The sequence below is a fragment of the Trachurus japonicus genome, chromosome 3, assembly GCF_045865225.1.
Source record: "Trachurus japonicus isolate A0001 chromosome 3, Traja_1.0".
Lineage (NCBI taxonomy): Eukaryota > Metazoa > Chordata > Actinopteri > Carangiformes > Carangidae > Trachurus > Trachurus japonicus.
This window is the reverse complement of record NC_140909.1, coordinates 21527881-21550180: the sequence shown is the minus strand read 5'-3', so window position 1 is coordinate 21550180 and position 22300 is coordinate 21527881. Positions and strand designations below refer to the sequence as shown.

The following is a 22300-nucleotide window of genomic DNA, read 5'->3' as shown; positions in this document are numbered from 1 at the left end:
TAGCTTGTACACTGCAGGCCTAAACGCTCAGGGCCTGCTGGGATCTACAGTCAGAGGTCCCCCTCTTACAAGCCATAAAACCAGCCATTACAACACTGCTGTTGCTGGGAAAGAAAAAAAACTTACTACAGCAAGTAAGATGTGAGTTTGTCTGACTGAAAATGCTCTGTCATCAGCGTATTGATTGAGATTCATCATCTCGCACAGTTCTTAAAGACCCTGTTGTAATAACCCTCAACACTTATATGAAAAAATGTGCTGTTGGTTCATGTTATCGCTTGCCCACTTGACATTTCATTAGTGAGCCCAGTAGTCTTGTCCGACAGTGACAGGGTTAATGCTGAAATGGACAAACAATAAACAGTAAAATTAGGTGCTAAATCCTGTTACTTCAAACAGCAGGAAAGTCTTGCCTGAAGAATAGAAGGAGGTGATTTGATTTGGCTCTGAAACAGGTAACGAAGACCAGATGCCTCCATCGCTGTGCGTGTCATGTGTTTCAACATATGTTTATGAGTAGTATGTGAATATGTTTGTGCAAGTGTCCATGTGTATGTTGTTACAGTTTGTAGACGTCTGGACTGAAGATCTTTACATTTGATACCTGTTTGTGTGTGTGTGTGTGTGTGTGTGTGCGTGTGTGTGTGTGTGCATGTGTGTGTGCAGGTGCACATAAATGAGATCATCCATTAGGCTTGTACAGTAGGTGTGTGTGTGTGTGCTTGAAGATACATCCTGCCAATGCTGCCCCACCTTTCTATCTGGTGGTAGTAAGTAGTGATAAACTGATAACATGTTGGTGCATATACTTGTACTTGAGTACTTGTGCATGTGTGTGTGGATGTTGAAGTGGTGAAATGACCTTCAGTCTACTGTTTATCATCCAGAGAGGGTTTTAGTGAGTCACTGACAGCTCTGTCTGTAGCTCAGCCCTCGTCATTAACACAGTGTGGATAAAGTAATTTCTCGCCTGTGGCTCGTGAGCTTAGATTGTTAAGGTGCTTGGTGAAATCTCTTCTCTCACCAATTGGAGAAAACACATTCAGACCCAGCGCAAACCACTTAGGGATTGTTTACATTGCAACCAGAAGTCCTCAGAGGCATCCTATTCAAACTATCACTCTCTCTTCTCCCTTAAGAGTTTCCTCTGTGTTCGTTGGATGGCGTTCAACAAATCCCTGTTCATTTTTCTCACATTTGGAGCTGACACAAAATTCTTTTAGCAAATTCCATTTTTTTGCCATTTCATTGCACTGAGAAGCACTAAACGCTGTCCCCATCTTCATTTTCTCAGAGAGGTCTTTTAACGAGGCCCTTGAGTTACACTTCCTGTGTTTAATGGTGGTATAATTGTCTTCGTAGAGCGGGTGGACCAGAGTCAGACCTCCCAAAAAATTCCACTCATCATCTTCCATCTTTTTCTAATTAGTGTGCACCTGAACGGCCCTCACAATGGCTGTGTTTTGGCGAACAATCTGCTCCAGATTAGTGGCGTTTTTTTAAGTTCATTTTTATGGCTGCACTGTCACTGTCAATACCTCAACAAAACAAATCATCAGCCAATTGATAACAGACTGGAACGACACTGTTGCACTATGGTTTGAAGTCTACAAGCCTATCGAGGCATATGAGTTACATGTATGAAGCTTTGTCTCGTGCAACAGAATTTAAACCTGAAATGATGAGGTGTGGAGAGCATTAGCTGTGGAGTTATTACTGAAAAAAGGTATAAATCTCCTTATACCTCCAGGATTACTCAACACAGAGACAGTCACAGCCATTTAGAAGACCTGGAAGACCTTCATGGTCTTATCAGGCCATTACTTTGAGCTTCAGTTACAGTCTCCAGTGGGATTTTCAGTGAAAGGTTCCCTCTTAACACAGTTTTCCTGTCTGGCACAAAAATTTAAGCAGACACATCATTATGAGGGAGCTGTCGTTAACTTGACCTCCCTGCTTAGCTGCTTTCGCTCACCCTTATCTTGCTCTTACCCATCCTGCTCAGTCCCTTTTTACCTTCCTCTCCCCATATCTCCATATTTGACCATCAGTCGCTGCCTCTTTTACAGTTCACTCAGTGCAGTGTTTTATAAATTCACATAAAAGTATTATCCAGACACCAAAGTAAAAAAGTGTGACTTTTCACAGTTTCTCGCTGACACACACATCCCGATGTAATGTGTATCCACTTATTCCTATGACTGTTTCATGCCAGAAAATGAATAATGATGGAAACACATTGGTCTGGTTTGATTGTGATACTCCAATATTTATTGGGCAGGAGTCAAAGACATCTGGTATCAGCGAGCCAGTGAGTAACTCAAAAACGGTGTGGCCGAAATAATTACAGCTTTTACAAATACATTTATCCATCTGATAACAAGATGCATATAAGCTGACATGAAAGATCAATGCTGATTAAAGTTAGGGTTGAAGATCCTGGAATCAGGCCACATTTTGAAAATACACAACTCAAAAGTCCCAGCCCCTTTCCTCAGACTTCTCTCTGATGCCACACCTTCACCTTTCTGCGGGCGTGGGTGAAGACACCAAAAGCGTATTGCCAGAGCTATATTGCCACCCACCAGACTGGTGTCTGGCTTTACCGTGCCGATACCGGTACCGGCGCCGTTGTCACGATACCGGCGGTGCTGTCACCATAGCCGGTAGCAGTGCCAAGCAAAGGGGATCTTGTCGGCCGTGCGGCCCAACACAGAGCGCAGGGAGACTGGGCTTGAGCTCGGGCTCTGGAGCTTAGCGGAGCTGCGATGTACCACTTCAGTGAGTTTAGGAACACTATTTTCAGGTTGAAAAACTTCAAGTACAACGTCACAAAATGCTCCACGGCCCACATTTTAACAACTTTCCTCCTCTAAAACAACAGGTTAAAATGTTATGACTTTATTCTCGTAAATTTACGACTTCATTGTCAAAGACTGTGATTTCTTTTTTTCTCAATGTGGCCCTAAAACTCCGTCGTCATTTTCTTATCCTTAGTTGATAATGATGGGAAATGGCCTATATTTACATTTTACTTTTGGTAATATTTTAAATACTGACTCCCAGTCCCCTGCCTATATTTGTAATTGGAAACACAGTGTTTTCTCCCCATGTCCTCTCTCACATCTGTCCTGTCCTTTGCTGTCAGGTAGGATACCAGATCCCCTGATCCCTGTGGACGTGGACAGAGCAGATCCCCTGTGTGTGTGTGTGTGTATCTGTCACAGAAAAGAGCTCATAGGGTCAGAGATGCCACATTCCTGCAGTGACTCAGAGCCTGGATGGGTCGCAGGGGCCAGAGCTTCTTGGGTGTGCTCTGGTGGGCCCCGAGACACACACACACACACACACACGCGGACGGACGGACGGACACAAACACTCAAATATGTGTATTACATTCATGAAACAAGGGAAAATAAGACAACAGGGCAGAGTGCTTACAAACCCATCTAGCTATGACCAAAAAAACCGTAGTACTTAAAGCCAGTTTGGCATGAAGTGTGAAAATGAATCATTAAAATCTGCTCAGTGGTTAGTGGGAAATCATGTGTGACGGAAAAGACGTAGGGCAATTTACAAAATGTCACAATCGAGTGGTGAGATGCTGCATCATCAGGAAATCTGGTCTGTGGCATTTGAGGTTTTGCGTGGGATGGAACGAAGGATAAGCGGGAAGAAAGTGCTCTGGTCTCACACAGACTTGTTAGTAACAATGCCAGAGAGATGATTCCACTTACTTTCTTTGATAGTCATCTTACTTGAGGAAATTTACCAGCAAGAGAAATAGCTCTGAACTGGAGTCAGGATTTGGGGAAATAACATGTGGGCACAGGGACTGTTTGCAGCATCCTGACGTTTTGTCATCACATGAGGATGACAGGCTTGGGACTATTACGCCTGTACAGACTAATTAAAGCAAAGCTGCACCTGGCAATATACCCAGAATTCAGTGTGTGGGATGCAAGGATGAACGGTTGTTTGTCAAACAATAGCAATAGCGAAGTCATTCCCTCAGGGATCTCTGGGAACCTAATCGCTGAACGAGTCCTCAAAGTGATCTGTAAATAATTTAAACAACATTTTGAGATATAAAACAGAATCGTGTTTCCCTCTTTTTTTGTACAAACTAACCACTTTTTAGAAAACAATTGAGGGTATTTTATAGCTCAAGAGATTAACCCTGCCAGAGTTTTACCGTGTAAAACCACAAATTGTTGTCTTTGCCTTTCTGTTTATATTTTGTGTAAATAAAGGCCATATACCACTTTCAATAGTCTTGGCAGGAAAATTCTCTTTTTACTTTATAATGAGACCGACCAGTTTGTTCCCACTGATTTCACTCTTTATGTTGGGATAATTACCACCATTTGGCTCCAGAAACATGGGGGTGATGTTCATTTCTACATTAAACTCTGTGCAAGAAAACAAATGATGTATTTTCTAAAATGTCAGTTTTTCCTTTAACATATGGATGATGTAAGTGAGAAAGAAAGGTGGTGATGGGGGGAATACTGTATGTTGCATTCTGTTGCTTTAAGTGCAGTTGTAGGTCCGCAAACTTCAGGCCAGTGGGAAAAGGAGAGAGAAAGGGACGGTGTTACAGCTGTGTGCGGTTGTGCCTATTCAAATGTTCAATGCTTGTATCAAATGATATATTTCTATATTTCTATGAACCTGAGATAATGACAGCGAGGAAATTAGAGTGATGGACAGAAGGTTAGAGGGTGTTTTTAAGGGGGGGGGTGAGTTGGGAGAATAGGAGGAAAAATGATGGAAAGATGAGGCGAGTGGGGAGAGGTGAGGCATAACACAGGAGGAGGAGGAGGCGTGCAGGCTGTATTCTGGTGGAAGTGGTTCAGACCTCCTGTGCTCCCAGTCAAAGCTTTCTCTGTTAGGCCACAGCTCTGATGTTTCCCCTGAGGCCATGGGTCCTGGAAGTGAGCTAGCAGAGCAAATAAACAGTGAGGAGGTGCTCACACTCGCCACACTAACACCTTTACATATGTATACTCACACACGTTAAGAAGAATACACACACACGCAATTACACGCCAACACTAAAGGAGCTTAACATGCTGCTGTGCTCAACACCTTCACACTTTATGAGGGCGTTGACATAGACTGTGGATTTTTGGAGTCTGACATTTTGTCTTTAGGATGTTAGGACATTTTTTCTTCCTCAAAAACATCGTCAGAAGTTGGAATTTGCTGCTTTTTTTGGTTGTACTATGAGACAAATGTGGAAAGTTAGTTCCAATTAGATTATCTTATAAAGTAGTATAAATGTGCTTTCACTGGGGATTTTAAAAATCCCACAAATTGCTGTTGGACAGAACACCTTATTAAAAAAAAGAATAAAACTCCCACAGGTTAGAGCACAAGCAAGAAAGCGCAACACACTGAAAAGACAAACACAAAAGAGAGCAATCAGAACTGAGCTGAACAAATAGGTGCAAAAACCGAACATGGCATCCCTCCAAAAATGTGTTACACCGTGCACAGCTTCATTGACGCTCCCATCATGCTAATGTGTTTCAGTGTAATCCCTCATCACACCATCACATGCAACACGACCAGCCAAGTTTCTGAACCAAACTCGCGACTGAGCAAATAAATCAATTACAGCATGGTTGATGAATACAACATGCTGTAGTTGTAACACATATAAGCCACATCAGTAAGAAGCATCCATCAAACTGACAAGACGAACACACACACACACACACACACACATGGCCGGTCTCCTGTCCTGGTGTGTTAAGAGGCCGTTGACCTCCACTGAGCTCCACTTCCTGTGTCCCTCCCTTCAGAGTCCCAAGAGGGAACACTTTAAGCTGACAACAACCCTCATTGATGTCTTTTAACCATCCTCCTCTTCCTCATGTCAGTGTCCTCCCTCATTTCTTATGTGTGGCATTTCCTCCTCCTTCATCCCCCTCAGATCATCCCACATTCTTGCAGCTAAAGTTGATACACAGATAAGACATGGGATTTATTTCTAAAGTCATGAGACTGGACCAGTGCCGATGTTTCTTATGATCTCCCTCTCATATAGAAACTCTATATACAAACCGGGGGAGCAGCTCTGTGTAATGTGAATAAGGCCCATAATGAAGAGTGACTGCAGCATCATCTATGAAAAGCATCATCCACGCTGTGCACTGATCTGTGGACCCCCGCACTGTCTAGGTTGGGGACTGTGGAGGTAGTGAGGGTTTCTTGTGGTGCTATAATGAATATCCTGTCTTTGTAGCACATTCCTGCCTGCAAATGCACAAATAAATCATGGTAACACTGGATGGGAAACCATAACAGTGAGCGTTCCCCCTCTGGAAGGGAGACCCCTTGCTAAAGCACATAATCTTCAGTGTAAAGTGATCCAGGCCCAGGTCTGCCTCTGGATCCTGTCTCGGTGTTTTCTCCAGTCCCTCCATGCTGATTTTGGCAGCAGCCGCAGTAGCGGACTGGGGTCGTATGCGGGGCTTACTGCACCCCTCACTGGGCAGGTAGCTGCTGGGTCAGCCACCACCGGTACTGGTGACTGGTGGGAGAGAGTTGGTACCCAGCGGCAAAAGAGAGGAGGACAGACAGAGGTGAAGTTTAGGATGCTTTGAATGAGGTCATTTCAGCGGCATGTAAACTCACTGTGGAGTAGTTATGACATGCTGGATTTTTACACGTATTCCCCCCCTCCCCACCGGAAATCACCAAGTCATTCTGCTCCTTTGAAATGATATTTAACTGAGAAATCACTGTAGCAGTGGGAGGAAAAAACATTTCAGTGGTTGTCAGAGATTTAACAAAGCTCTCAGCAGGACCTGTATCAGAGTCAATCACGGCATTTTCAATGGATCAGTACTAGATATGTTATACTCACTCTATTTCCAGTACATTGTTTGGTATAATTTATCACACTCTAGCTGCATGAGCTGTCAAAAACAGCAGCCAGCAGTCACAATTAATGATAAACACGCTGACAGTGTGTCAGTCGAAGCCAAGAGAGGCTGTCTAAATCCTCTCCAAACCTTTCCATTATTTGAACATTTCCCAAATGCAAAGCTAATCAGCTGCAAAATTGCAAATTGCAGCCAATAACTTAATATAAAATAATTTATGTAGACTTACAAAGCCAGAAATGTCAATCCTGTGACTCAGACTGCTACAGGATGATTCACAACCTGACATAAGATGAACACAAGAATAAGGCAGGAGAGACAAAATACCAACAGCATGGGAAGATAATATCCTCTGTCATGTTCACTATTCAATGCAAGGCTTTCAGATCAATACAATAACTGCTAAACCGAACATTTCACGTCATTCTGCTCAGAATCAATTGAATACTGCAGTGAGTCATTTACTAAGAACTCAGTGTGAATCATTACACATTACGTACATGTTAATTTGTGCGGTCAGTCCAAAGAACCAGTTTTCAGCCCTCTCACCACAGCTGGAGTCAGAGTGCTGTGCCAACCCTGCACTCCAACTTCAAAGAGAATTGATTAGCTAAAACCAATAAATGATGCATTTGTGACTGAGGCATGTTTAAAAACAGCAACAGCTGACCAAGTGCTGTATAACACAAGATCAATACAGTCATCACAAAAATCAAACAACACAGGGAATAAACGAAACAGAAGAGAAACAGATGCACAGACAACAGGACACTGTACACCAGCCACCCACACACTGTATAGCCGCCTATAGATAATCAATAAAAAACGCACCCACAGCAAAAAGCAAAGGATGACTCATATGATAAAGTAGTTTAATAACTAGCTTATGTTTTGAGCTGAGACTTGGAGGAAGTCAATAAATGAGGCGGATCTGATCATTGTGAATGGGCTGTTGCACAATCGAAGGGCAGTGACTGCGAAAGTCTGAATATTTGCAGAAACATAAAGTGATATACAGCTCGAGATATTGTCAGTTTTACCAGGTGTAAGACTTTGCTGGCAGTCCGGTGAGGCTAAAGGCTCACATCAGCTTGCTCTATGTGCTCAAAATCTCAATGTGAAGATGCAGTGTTTGCTAACATTTGATAATTAGCACTGAACATGAATTATAACCAAGGGCGATATGTAGGTATTTGGTTATAAACCCAAATTATTATCTTTACTCTGAAAGGGAATCAAACACGGCAGCATCAAGTCAAACAACATTATTCACAGCACATAAAAAAGCTTGGGAAATCAATACTTAAAGTCTAGCATACAATTATTCTTGTTTAGTACTGTATCGTAAATGGTTATTAAAAGCTTTGAGTACCCCTGCCCCCAGCAAATGTTAAGAGGACAGAAAAATATCCCTCTGAATGAAATAAAGATGGAAAAAGCAGACACCTCATCAGGTTTCATGAACAGGGGGCAACAGTGAGGCCAACAACATGTCAGTCTGAGGAGAGGGGAGGGAGACAGAGATTATGTCAACAACTAGCGAAGCGGTGGAGCAACACTGTGGAGCAAGAGGCCGATAGAACGGCCTGAATATACATTGACATGTTTCAAATCACGGGGACGACTATAGGGCGAGTGAAGTAAAGTGCACAGAGAGGACATGAAAAAGGAGAGAGGAGGAGACGGAGCCTGCTAGCGTCATGGATCGCTCTCACTAATAAGGCCTGACTGACATTAAAAGGCTGTACCCAATTACTGGATGGTATCCCAGCCCTCACACAGACTCTCAGCCCACATGCATGTTGTATGTACAGATGGAGAATCACAGACATGAACACACACAGTCTGACTGCTCTGGCTTTTGGATTCTTTTTCATGTGTGTTTTAATGGAGGCTGCTGATAGCCATAATAACGCCACCAGCTTCTTAAACTATTACACATGCTGATATGTATTCCCAATGCACACACACACATAGACACAGAGAGAGAGAGAGAGAGAGCTTGTTTTAGATTCCACAAAGTGTAATGGTCTGTGTTTCAGTCACGTTGACCGAGCCTGTTGCCAGTCTGGCCAACATACTTTCACCTTCCTAAACAAAAACACACGGGTCACCTCTCCCTCCATCCTCATCTGCTCGTCCAGATGCCCCCGGCCTCCCTCGTCCCGTCCGTCAGAAACACCCAGGGGAGGCTGCTGCATTTCTGACTGACAGGCGGTCTGTCGTCGTACATATTGGATGTGGAGGGTTTGCCGTAGTGAGATACTACGCTGCTGTCCTGGCTCCGTTCTGTCATTCAGATACTGTTACAGTACTCCCCGCCTTGTCTGTTTGTCAGATTTCATGGTGTTTGCAATTTTTCACAAGAGAAAATATAAAGAAAATGTAAGAGTTTATAGCTGTTCTGGACAAGTGTGAAAAGATGGCTGTCACAGTGAGGGAGGATGCGGTGTTGTTTATAGATGGCCAAAGGTTTTCAGTTTCATGCATTCATAGTGTTGCACTTGGTTGGTTGCATGAAAAGTGACAGAAACAGTTCAATCACATTTCCCCTTCACCTCCTCACCTCACTGCATTATATGTTTACTGGTGGTCGGACACAGCTCCCTCTATTCTGACAACAGAGAGGTGTGAGGGGGTTTACAAGGCTGTATGACTTTCAAAGCAGCAGTTCTGGTGAAACATGCCATGACACCTTTAACCATGTTAAGTCGCCAGCACTGCACTGATTAGTAAATGTGTATCTTCTTTTAAAATGCTGTTTGGATACCTGCTGGGCTTTGACTATAGTTATACAGACTCCAGCTCTGTTTCCTGAATTTGAATGTGCTTTTTTTGAATGTTTTTTTTCTCCTACCCTGACAAATAAGTCCATAAGAAAAAAAGTTATCATGCACAATGACAATTGATGAAATGTTGACTCTTGAAAAAATGTTGGGACATGGTGTGTGTCTGAGTCAAACAATTAATTCAGAATTTTCCAAACCCAGACAGCGTGTTTTTTATTACACTGCATTGTCATCTTAAAATGAATTATTGAATTAAGCAACATTCATGAGCTGTGCTGCGAATACTCATCTGCAATAATATGTGACCGCATTAAGTCAATTTCTGTCTGTCCGTTTAAACACTACATGCAGCCAAAAGGTGGTGTGTGAGAGTTAAGATCTTGTAGTAATTTTGCAATAAACCACCTGTTTTCAATACAGATTCCCTGACACACTGTTTCTCTGCTGCTCTCTTCCTCTCTGATCTGTTTCCACAATATGTGCAACTTGTTGAATTAAAGGAAAGCTGTTGCTGGCGTTGGTCGTGGCTCACTGATGGAGGAAATATTCGTATTGATGGTGACATTAGGACACTATTGTATACTTTAAGTTATTGTTCAGTTGTTGTTGTCATTGTTCTGTACGTGTTTTTATATGCAGCAAGTACAAAGAATAATGCAAAAGTGGACTCAAATTCCTTGTATGTGTCCCAGTGCACATATTTGGCCATTGGCTCATTCTGACTCTGACATTGACAAACAAAGACAATCACACCATGGCTGATACCTATAGTTAACTTAATAAGGTTAGCACCACTATCAGTCAAAATTTGGAGTTTCTCTCCAGCACAAACCAGCATCTGTAGTGCATTACCCCAAGTTAGACGACTGACTGATTGATGGATGGATTGATTGTCTGACTGACAGACTCAATGAGTGACGATGGTCGTCTCAGCCTTCACTCCCCTGTCTCCACCTCAGCTCCACGCCCGGCCCGATCCATCCCTCTCAACACTCTGCAGCTACAGGCTGCAGATTAAAGCTGCTCTCATCTGGATCTCATCAGTTTGGGCCAGCCTCACAGTTTTATAGGTTATTTTTCATTCAGGAGAAGGGGGGGTGGAGGTGGAGGTGGTGGTGGTGGCGTCTCAGAGTGATTTAGGGTTACACTGCATGGAGGCTGGAGGAGAATAAAAGCAACTTGTTGTCTTGAGGGGGCTGTGAATGAGGCTGCCTGCTACGCCCCCATCGGTAACAGCATGCAGTTTTTAGGACTTTTGCATTTCTTCCTCTTTGTCTTCAAGTTTATGTGTGTGTTTGTGTGTGTGTGTGTGTGTGTGTGTGTGTAAGCATGATATTTGTTGCGTGGCTGTGCTACACCCGTTTCTGAGCCATTTCCTCTCTGTTTTTCCAACTGTAATGTCTGTAACATGTGGTGGATTGTTGTGGGAATGCTGGACGAGTGTCATTGCCAAACACCATAAATCAATTTTGGAAGAAATTGTTGCCCAGTATCCGTTGCACAACGCTGTAATTCAAAAAATTCTAAAAACAGAGAATGCAAAGGAGTCAGAAACTTAAGTTTTTACGTAATAGTTTTCGGTTGTTTATTTGGTCAGAGTGCAAGTACTCCACAGAGAGCGAAAAGAGAGGTAAGCCAAATAGGAATAAGTAAACTCTGACTGCTCCTCCACATAGATTTACGTGAATCAGTAACTGCAGTAATTGCAGTAACTACAGCATGTGGTGCAGAGATGACCACAAAAATGAGGAGATTGTTTGTCATTTTCTTTTACTATGTATTGTGCAGTATAATAGTCGAGCTGCAGACTTGGTATTTGTGTAGGTGGTTGTGATGTAGGCTCCTAATAAGTGAAATATTACCTGGGCCAACCAGTTACTGTGGTGACTGTCTCTGCCCTTTGATGCTCTTTCAAGTTTGTGTTGATACTTTCAGCCGCACACATACCTCTAAATGACCTGTCTGTTTTGCTGGGCGTGGACATTTTCAGTTCATGTGGCCCTTGACAGTTATCGCAGACAGAGGCAGGTCTCAAATTCTGGACCTGATGGTGTTTTAGTTTTGACAGCTCATTAAGCAAAACCTTTTCACTGTGCATATAAGTCTCTGTCTCCCACGCTTTGAAATTTTACAGCTGCCTGATTTGTAGATACATGCAGTTTTACTCAATGATGGTTTACATTTGATTCAGCAAATTGCACATAATCCTCAAGCATTGGTGGATTGGACCACACTGGTGTGGATGTTGTAGATTACCAACCCTTTACTTGATGTGTAGTCTGTTTTATAATGAGTTTCCTCTTCAGTTTCTGCATCGATAAAACAAAATAGATTTAATTAATGAGCCTGAGAGGTGAATTTTGTCACCTTCTTCTGCTACATATTTTAGTGGTGTCAACATTGACATCATAACAAGGTAACAAATGAACTTAGTTCCCTAAATGTCAAACTATTAATTGAATGATTAGAAGCTGAAGTGCTGGTCCTTTTGATTTGAAAGCAAACACAAATAGAAACACAAACATCTGATTATTGCCTCTGTTTTCTTTCAGGAGGAAATGCTGTGAGGGCTTCAGGTTTGTGATGGGCCAGTGTATACCTGAAGGTAGGTAAACACACACTGTCCAAAAAATTTGACTTTCTAGATTTCACATACATCTAATGTGTTTTTTTGTTCCCATTACAGCAGTTTATAGATGAAAACAAACAGGGATTGCACGTCTTATAGGGATCACATTTGCTAAAAACAAGCCCAGATATGGCTTTGTTATTACTGTCGACTTCTGTTGATGTGAGTGATTATCTAGTTGGTGTTTGTTTTATGTGTCAGGAGTCCTTCCAGATAACTTCCACATTGCAGTGTATAACTGGAACAAACAACACAACACTAAAAAAATAAACTGCCTAAAGTTTTTTTGTCAGAGGCCTCATTTTCTTGTGGTCATCTGCAAAATACAGTTATAGTGATAACTGGAAAATTACAATCAGGAACACTTATGATCAATACTGACAAAAATGTCACTACTTGTATGATGAACAGTGATTTACCTTGACCACTAGAGGACACTGTTTCTCTATGAGTTTGACATCTTGATGATGATGATACTGTATGTGAAAAAAGATTCAGCTGATGCATTTGTGCCTGAAACTCATTGAAAGGGCCTCTAAGCAAATGTGTGTGTCCCATTTAATTAAAAACTTTGATTTGAGTTGTGACACACTTGTGGCTCATAGTCTCATGTTTAATGTCGTCTGATGCGAGACCATTAAGTTTTTCTTATTGGCCATTACTTGAACCGTAAAATAAATTCTGGCATTTACTGGGAACCAAGTCCAGCCATTACAAGGCCCATTTAACAGCAGAAATGCTGATTATATGTTACTATACAGTGCACTGTAGTCGCCCTTCTCATTTTATTTTTGTGTCCAAAATGAGTGTGAAATTTACACACTATATAAAACTGTGGACATGTTTGTCAACTCTCTGCCAACAGTCCCACCATGTAATAATGTACAGCATCTCATAAATGCAAAAATTAGAGTTGCGTGACCTTAAACGCAATGTCAGCAATGCCCCCAAAATACAGTGCTTTGTAAATATCAGACATCTCAATTTACTGCACACTATAGAGTTGAGTTATTCACCGGGGAGCAGTGAACAAGTGAATGAGGCAATGACTTCAGTCATGGTTTTTGACCTGTCATAACAGAAGAACCAGAAATAGCTCCTCTTTTAAGTGTCCCAGTCTGCCATGACACTGTGGACAGCATTCAGTCAGTGTTTTACTGTGTAGTACACCTCTGCTTCTTCCGCTGTGACACGTCCAAAATGTCTTCCAGCTGTGTCTTACAGTCGAACTGCTCCGTTCCCACCTGTGGATGTAAAATTTTATGAATGACGGAGTTTGGCTACACTGTTCATGGGTGATTACAGTGGTGTCTCGGTTTTCAGACATTAACTCTGTTTCTACTCTTTCTCTCTCTCCCTCTTTAGGCGTGGATGTGTGTGCTGCCTCCCCCTGTGAGCAGCAGTGCACTGACAACTTTGGGCGAGTTGTCTGCACATGTTACCCCGGCTATCGCTTCGACCGAGAAAGACACCGCAACCACAAGTCTCCTTACTGTCTAGGTCAGTAGCCCACCCACCCACTCATCATCTGTTAAATACCTTTGATGACCGTGTCACTGTCTCTGTCACTGGTTTGGCAGCAGCAGCTTTTTGTCTCCTGACGGTAAACACACTACTACATTCTTCTGCTTTAAACAGCATCAGTAATTTTCCTAAATGGAAAAAAATGCCCTCCTATATGATACAGCAAAGCATGTCGGTCTGTACCATGAAGCAGATTTCTGAGTTCTGACTGAATCTGCACTACAGAGGTGCATGTTGAGTGCAGTTATTATAGACAGCTCAAAACTAATTACTCAAGGGGATTACTAAATTATTAAAGAAACATATAAGAGAACTATATCCTAGGAGTGACAATCAATGCAATTATGTTTCAGTGTCAGCATCCTTCATCTTTAGCTTTTTTTCTCTTTCTCTTTGTCTTTCATTTTATTCTATTCATCATTCATTGCATAGCAACCTCCAAACTCCCAAAACGTTTTTGATTTCATTGATCATCTCATACAGACATTGATGAGTGTGAGCACTCGGCTGGCGATGTGTGTGACCATGAGTGTGTGAACACTGTGGGCAGCTTTCTGTGTCGCTGTCACACCGGCTACATCCTCGCATCGGACCAGCGCTCCTGCATCCCGGTACACAACTGTAAGTTTCTGTGCTCTCTGATGTTGTTGAGGTTTGTTGGTCTGGATAGGAAGGTATCAGTTTAAGATATGAGTCAGTGTCCAGTCATAAAGTGGTTCTTTGTTCTGTAAAGGTGTTAACACCTGACCTGTACAACATAAGATCCGTTAAACTTCTACCTGCCTAAAGTCGGTGTTTTTATAACTCAAGGGTTAAATATTATATGTTATATTGATGCAACATGTGATTTATGTTTTTCCCGGATTATTGGCAAGCAGAGTGAGAATCTCATGAATCTTAATGTAAATATGTAAATAAAAATGTTTTTTTTTAAATGTGTAAATGTTTTGTGTTGCAGTGAGTTCATCAGGGAAGTCAGACACCTTGATGAGTGCCGGTACCTGCTCATTCACCTGTCAGGATTTTATGAACATGAAAAGCAGTTTGCTGCAGCTCAAACTGAGGCTGGGCACCACACAGTTACCAAACCAGGTAACATCTTCACTTTTTACAGGAGTTTAACTGATTGTGTCATTGTTTTATATTGTCAACACCCTAGTCCACTGTAAATCTAAACTCATTTTATGTAAATTATGATTGATTGAATTTAGACTAGGATCCAAATGATAAACTTTACACGCTTTACCTCTGTATTCACTGTACTTACTGTTTCCTCTGTGTTTTGTAGGTACCTGGCCTGGCTAACAGCAGTAACAAGCCGTCTCTAGGAAGAGTAGGAAAAGGTTCTGATAGCCCTTGTCTTCCTGGTCACTCTGGCCCGCCAGGAGCTCCTGGGGTCCCAGGTAATGTTGCAATACACATAGGAGACACAGTATGGACTTGAGGGAAATAATAATTTCTTTATCATTTGAATCATCTGTCCTCGCCAGGGCACCCAGGAGAACCAGGAAATAGAGGGGACCCAGGGGAGAGGGGACCACCTGGTCCTCGCGGCCCACGGGGAGACATGGGACCTATGGGCCCAGAGCCCGACACCAAACATTTGAAGAGAGGCCGCAGGGGTCCCGTGGTAAGAGAAACCTCCTGGTTCTATAACTTGAGGTTATTACAAGGTTTGACTCCATTTGGACCGTCTAGTCCAGGTTGTCAAACAAACTAGATAGGTCAACTAAAATAGAATTAATTTACTTAACCCCTTAACACATGCAAGCATGCGTTAGAAACAATACGACCCACAGGGCAGTGGGTGTTCAGGGGTTAAAAGATCTTGAGCCTGCTGATCAATAAATCAAAACTGGTTTCTTTTGCAATCATGTCAACTGTGTAAACAATTGTGCAGTGACAGTACAGTACACAAGTGTACTGTGTAGTAATGCCTGGAAACTGTTGATAGGACAAGGACAAGTACCACAATTATGACTTTCAGATTTTATACTTTTATACTAACTCACCCCAGTGTAGTCTTCGAGCTGAGTGGGACCATTATCAGGACCCTGCAACCGACACTGAACGGACCGAAAGCAGCAGTAGTGCTGTTGCTTTTACCACATGTCATAATGTCTGTATGATCATCTCTGTGTTACACTGAAAAGTAAAGCATTTAACTTACTCATTGCAGTTTGCTCAGCTGACAGCTGTCTGCAGATGTTATGTTGAAAAGCTTAAACCTGTGTCGCATCATTTTTACAGGGACCACCTGGGGCAACCGGAAGAGATGGAATAAAGGTCATTATAGCATATCTTTATTTCTCATGTTGAAATATGATGGTGTGGGCTTGTGCTTGTGTTTGTGCCTCATGTGGAGCAACACTGTCGCCATCTAGTGTCTGTATCACTGAGAGAAAAGACTTGACTGAAGCTGCCACAGGGGGCAGCTTGAACTGAACTGGATCATATATCAAGCTATAAGTGGTTCTGGAAAAACTACAACGGCATTGACATGGATCCTGTTTCTTTTGTTCTTCTTCCCTGTAGGATTGATTCACAAGATAAAACACCATCCAAATAAATGATAAAATACAATTTACTCTACTTTGTTGACCGCAACATTGTTCACTATTGTAACCTTAGCACCATAGCCTCAGGAAGCTCCCTATGCATAAACTGGGTTAAATATGTGCTATTTCTCATCTCCAGGGTGACAGAGGAGCTCCAGGTCCCAGAGGTCCCCCTGTAAGTTTACTGATTAAATGTGTATATTCATTTCATACAGTAGAGCAAATATTAACACATGGATGTTCATGGATGCAAATAAATACAATATCCTTTACAAATCCACAAATGAAAACTCATTGTATAATAAGTTTTTGAACTGCCTCCATATACATAATGAAATTGTAGACAATTTACACACGTATATGAGAACTGAAAGTATGCAGTATATCCTAAAATTGCACTGTCAATGTGCCTATAAATTCAGAGCATGTTAATCAGCTCCACAATTTCCCATCTGTCTCCAGGGACCACCCGGCTCTTTCGACTTCCTTCTGCTCATGATGGCCGATATCCGCAATGATATAATTGAACTACAGGAGAAGGTATTTGGGGAGCGGCGAAGTATCTCTCTGGACAGTCCTCCTCAATCCAACGGGGAAGTGGATTTTGTGGAGTGGGGCTCTGGACAAGGAGATGTCATGCTCAATACTTGATTTTTGATTTCCCGGCCATAGTAAGAGACACTCAAACCCAGCAAAACAGTCACCAACCTTGACTCTTTTCTTCACTGATAAAGGATCTTGGTGGACAAAGTGCCAACATGTAAATAATTCCTAACATCACAGCTGGGATGAACTGGGAAAGGAGCCTTGGGAACATCCTCGACACCGCCACAGACTATAAAGCAGAGGGATTCAAAGCTTACAGAATCAGAAATCTGACCACAGTCTCTCTGTGAGCTCCATCTTGCTGCCGTTCACATGCTGTGGAGTGAGAGAGGGGTGTGCGTGCAGCACATCGAGTGAGAAAGACGCAGTGTGAGCCTTTATGTCTGAGTCTCTGAGCTGTGCCTCTGAGCTGAACCACTTCAAACGTTGGACTTTATCGTCTACATCTCTTCCTGTTCCTGAGTCTGTCGATGGAGGCTCTGCAGCCACTGACAGTTTGCCTGCAGGGCGCTGGTACAAAGACCTAGGACCCGCACTGTGAGCCTCCTGCACCTGTCTGCAGTATCACGGCGCACAAGTCTGAGCTCTGCAGCTTCTCTCGACTCTGAGGAATCTTCAGAAACTAATTCATGAGATTCATGAGCACGGACTATCCCCAAAGTTGTAGGCTACTGTTGGACAGAAACAGAAATGCCTGATGTATTGTTGAATTTACGCAATTAAACAACTCTCACATGCAAGTATAATAGAAAAAAAAAACATTTACAGTAGCAATATGTTCTTGAATATAATCCAAACGAAATGTTACGTATACAAGACGTCAATCTACTGACAGTGATTTTTAGATAACCCTCTGGTATCTGCTGCTTAATACACAGAAAAGATAATAGACATGACTTTTAATTACAAGGACAAAATGAATTTATGCAGCGGTGTAGCATTCTTTATTAGAAAATAATTTGGCAGGAAAAGTTTCACAGATGTATCACATATTTTCATACTCAGAAACATGGGCATGAAGAGGGAAGGCAGCTTGAACATTTTATTTACTGTGAAGGAGCTGCCAAGAAAGCCTAAGTCATTGCTCAATAAAGGATTGTCTAATTCTAGGTTTTAACTTTTGTAATTTTGATTACTTTTTTTGTCAAGGAGTCATCACATGGCAAAGGGTCTACGCCTACGCACAAAGCTGAGTGCATAAAAAACAGATGAAAGAATGATCAATATGATGGAGTGGCTAAAGTTGCAATATCTCATTGACTTGTACATAAGTTTTGCACTTTAGAAAACTGAGGCAGCAGTCTGTTCCTACATCCACCAGACACAAAGGTAAATCTGATATTATGGTGGCAGCAATGAACAGCTTGATTAGATCGGTTGGAGCTTGTATTTCTTCATCAGGGGAATTTAAATAGTGGCCAAATAGGGAGAAGTGATGAACTGTGTCTCTCTTCCTGTCCAGGTTTTTGAAGTCAGGTTGAGAATTTAAAGGGAACAGATCCCTGAAGACTGGAAAGATTTGTGTGTGTGGGGGAAGTGGATAGGCAAGAGTTTCCCAAAACAGCTACCATCAAAGTGCTGCTGAACAGGTATTTGCAGCCCACTTTGAACCAGTCAATTCGTAAATAATGTTTTACCCAGTGCAACCAGCAGAGGATGCTAAATCACAGACCAACTACTTCAAAAGCTCAGCCACAAAAGTTTTCATCTCTCTAAATACCAACAAGGTGAGACAACCAAAATCTCAGAGTCTTCATCTTTGTATAATTACTGCCCATAAATATTCAGTCTCCAAAACATGCAAGTTATGGAAAAAATGGGTCTCATCCGAGCCTTTATGTGCAAAGTTCATGCCCCCTCTCATTATTGTCAGCACTAACTGCTGAAGTGTAGCGTGGCTAGGTGTCGTTATGAAAAGTGTAAGCATCAGAGGTCAGAGGTCAAATGCCTTGGTATAAACAGCTGGAGGGATAATTACAGGCAGGAGAGCTTCAGGCGGGGGGTCTGTCCAGGCTCGTACCCACCACCGAGGAGTGTGTGGTTGGGAAAGAAAGAGAACACGTCTCATGTTTGATCGGCTGTAGTTGAGTTCACTCTCCCTGGCCTTTTTGGTGTTTGGTTCTTTGATCCTGATGAGCAGCTCTCAGTGAAATCTGCCATGCGTGTGTGTGTGTGTGTGTGTGTGTGTGTGTGTGTGTGTGCGCGCGCATGTGTGTGTGTACTTTCTTACTTGTCAGGCTTCTCACCTAACAGCTCCGCCCCCTGTCGTGCGGTCACTGCTCACAGTACAGTCGTTGCCAGGGCAACCAGGATCAGGAAAAACAACATGAAACAATTTAAGAACCATGTCAGTGAGAGAAAGGCAAGAGAGTGAAAGAGATTATCTTATTTCCTTCACCACTTGTCATGCAACCAGAGTGTTTCCTCTCCACCTGTGGGGGGCGGTAGAGAGGAGGTCAGCAGAGTGCACACTCAAGCACAAAGTTCACATACCACCTGCGACAAGAGATCTGTCAATCAAACGTAAGATCAGCTGTGCGAGCACAAACTGTCCTGTATTCAGTAAATCATGTTGTTATCTTACATTTCTATTTTTTGCATTTACAACTTACAACACGTCAGCTCATAAAATTAAGTAGGCCTACTTTTTTTTATCAGCGACAATGAATGATGGGAGTATTGCATCACAAATGATTAAAAAGAAATTACCTGTGTGTGTATATATGTTTATATGTGTGTGTATATATATATATAGAATTTAAACCCCCTCATTCAATCACATCACTGACAATCATGACATAACAATTTTGACAAGTATTTTCATCCAGGCATTTTGTATGCCAGACTCTGTTGATGTTGTGCTGTCAGGAGAGTTGTGTAACTATTTGCTGGCATCTTTAGATGAGAATGAAGATACAACAGATAAAAGTTGCCCAGATGTTTCCTAGAATGAGTGGAATTTCCGCACTGGCACAATGTGACCATCCATAAATACACCTCATGCACGACAGGGCTGTCCCTTCAGACAGTCTGGGCCTTTGTGTGTGTCCCTGTGTGTATGACAGTGAGTGAGTGCGCATGTCTGTGAGTGTGTGTGTGTCTATGGCGAGTGAACATATTGTAAGTGTTCTGCAGTAAATGTAGAGTTTATGAGCTCCCCTGTTGATCTGCATTTATTAATGTTTTTTGTTTTGCTTCCTTTAATTCAGAGTCACATTATTACATCTTTCACATTTTACATCTTTCTTGACCAAGAAAATATCAACAGGTTAAAAAGGTCAGTAGGTCAAAAAGAGTCAGTTTCCACCTCCCTAAGCCCCGGTTATTATTAAGGGGACATAATCAAAAAATGTTTTCCAAATTTAAACAGTGTAGTAGGAATCACGCATACCGTACATTTAGGGATTATACATTCCAGGCGATCATTGGTGGCTGCTTATTACACCACTGATTAAAATCAACACAGAAACTAAAAGCTTTTGTAAAAGACTAATAGATAATCCACTAGAATGAATGTCATATCAAATTATGCTGATATAGCACTAATTTATTCCAAGCTTTTCAAATCAGTCCACCCTTCAGCTTCATGCCGTAGTGCTGCCTCAAATCCCTGGAAGATGTCTCTCCTGTCCTTAAGGGAAGTGGAATATACCAGTTTCAGTCCTTTCTCTATTGTTGATCATATAGCTAACACCTCAAGAATAATTACAAAACACAAACCTACTATACGTGATATACAAGGCTTTGCATATAACTGTTTGTTAGATGTGTGTAATCTGTAGCAAATGGACTATAGCAAGCACAGACTGGTATGCCGTAGCACTCAAATGACATCATTGCATCATTTGTGAGATATGAATATTAAGCAAGCAAAACGTATGCACACCTTTTAATAAATGGACAGCTGCGTAGGTAAGCGGTCGACAAAGTGAGACAGAGAAAACTCCTGCACACTGTCTACTCTTGCAAAAGGTAATTGATTTATTAGGAACACACAATGTTTCGGCCCGATCTTCATCAGGTAGTCATCTTTTAAATTTCTTTGGTCCTCCACCATATTAGGATCAAAAGATGTTCTTTTCAATCTTAAAGCAGAAGTAAGCGATCCGGTCGTTTTGGCTAATGCTGCGTTCCAGGCAGGCTTTTGAAACCGTAAATTACAGCTTCAAGTCACAACTTACGACTTTGTAGCGTTCCAGGCAACCCACTCGTGTTTTTCCGACCTGTTTTACCGGTGAAAGTCACTATAACGGCCACTCGTAACTTCCGACCCGTGGTCAGGTCAGAAAAACACGAGTTACGGGTTGCCTTGAACGCACCATAACAGTCCTTGTCCCTACGTCACCACATTCACGGCGTCCCTTGGCTGCACACACAGCCCTGCATGCCGTTCTCTCTCCTCATTGGATAAAAACTGTAGGATACGAGAAATGTTTTCTCCTCGGCTCAGAGCAGAGCAGAGTGACTGACAGACCCGTGTTTCAGACCAAACACTCTATGTAAGTGATTGCTGTCGGAAGATATAACTATTTAAGACTTATATTAACACAAATATATCACTTACTTCTGCTTTAATCTAGATACTCACAGTGACATAATATTTGTATGTGGGTTCCTCATTTTTAGTACTATCAACACATGTCTTTTATCACAGTTTCACGTCATAATTAGCCACCAAAGAAGCACAAAGGAGTTTCCTTAACAAAAGTGTAAAAATAGTTTTCAGAATAAACGCAGGCTCCATTAGCAGGTCAGCATAGCTGCACATTTATCACCTATCTCGTCTCTGTAAACCACCCAGAAGAAAGATGGAGATGAGAGGGAATAGGTACCAATTTCAAAGATAAGGACAAACTTTACTGACCGTTCTTTGTAATAGCAAAAAATGTGTGAGTCACATTTAGGTCAGGTCCTCGTTCATCAGAGGTCTGATACACTGAGACAGTCACAATTACAGGAATTATATTTTTTAATCTTAAACTAATCTGCATGTGTTTGGACTGTGGAGAGAAAGTTGAGCAAACCTGCTTAGGCTTTTGGAGAGTCTTCATCAATCACCAGTTTGACTTTAAACAGTCAGTATGTCCACACACTGGCAGGTTGCACCACACAAAAAGAGTGGATTCAGATAGGTACATTTTTTCACTTCTGGTACAACAAGCATAGGATATGAACTGGAAAGCTGCACTAACTGGTATTCTATGTTAACAATGGACCAAAAATAATATGTGTTGTTAAAGGGGTTGCTCGTTGTAATGAACCCACAGACATTTATCACCCTGCAATTCCCCAAAGCAC

General features: G+C 42.0%; 1 protein-coding gene across 1 annotated transcript in view; it reads left to right on the top strand.

Moving 5' to 3' along the window:
* Positions 1-17716, top strand: part of LOC146989940 (collagen and calcium-binding EGF domain-containing protein 1-like) — a 41863-nt gene extending 24147 nt beyond the window's left edge. The window contains exons 3-11 of the mRNA XM_085766473.1: positions 12238-12290; positions 13680-13814; positions 14322-14459; positions 14797-14930; positions 15127-15241; positions 15329-15468; positions 16089-16124; positions 16536-16571; positions 16859-17716. Of these exons, the coding sequence (XP_085622599.1) occupies positions 12238-12290; positions 13680-13814; positions 14322-14459; positions 14797-14930; positions 15127-15241; positions 15329-15468; positions 16089-16124; positions 16536-16571; positions 16859-17047 (976 nt within the window). The 3' untranslated portion in view covers positions 17048-17716. The remainder of the gene's footprint in view (positions 1-12237; positions 12291-13679; positions 13815-14321; positions 14460-14796; positions 14931-15126; positions 15242-15328; positions 15469-16088; positions 16125-16535; positions 16572-16858) is intronic.
* Positions 17717-22300: the final 4584 nt, after the last annotated feature.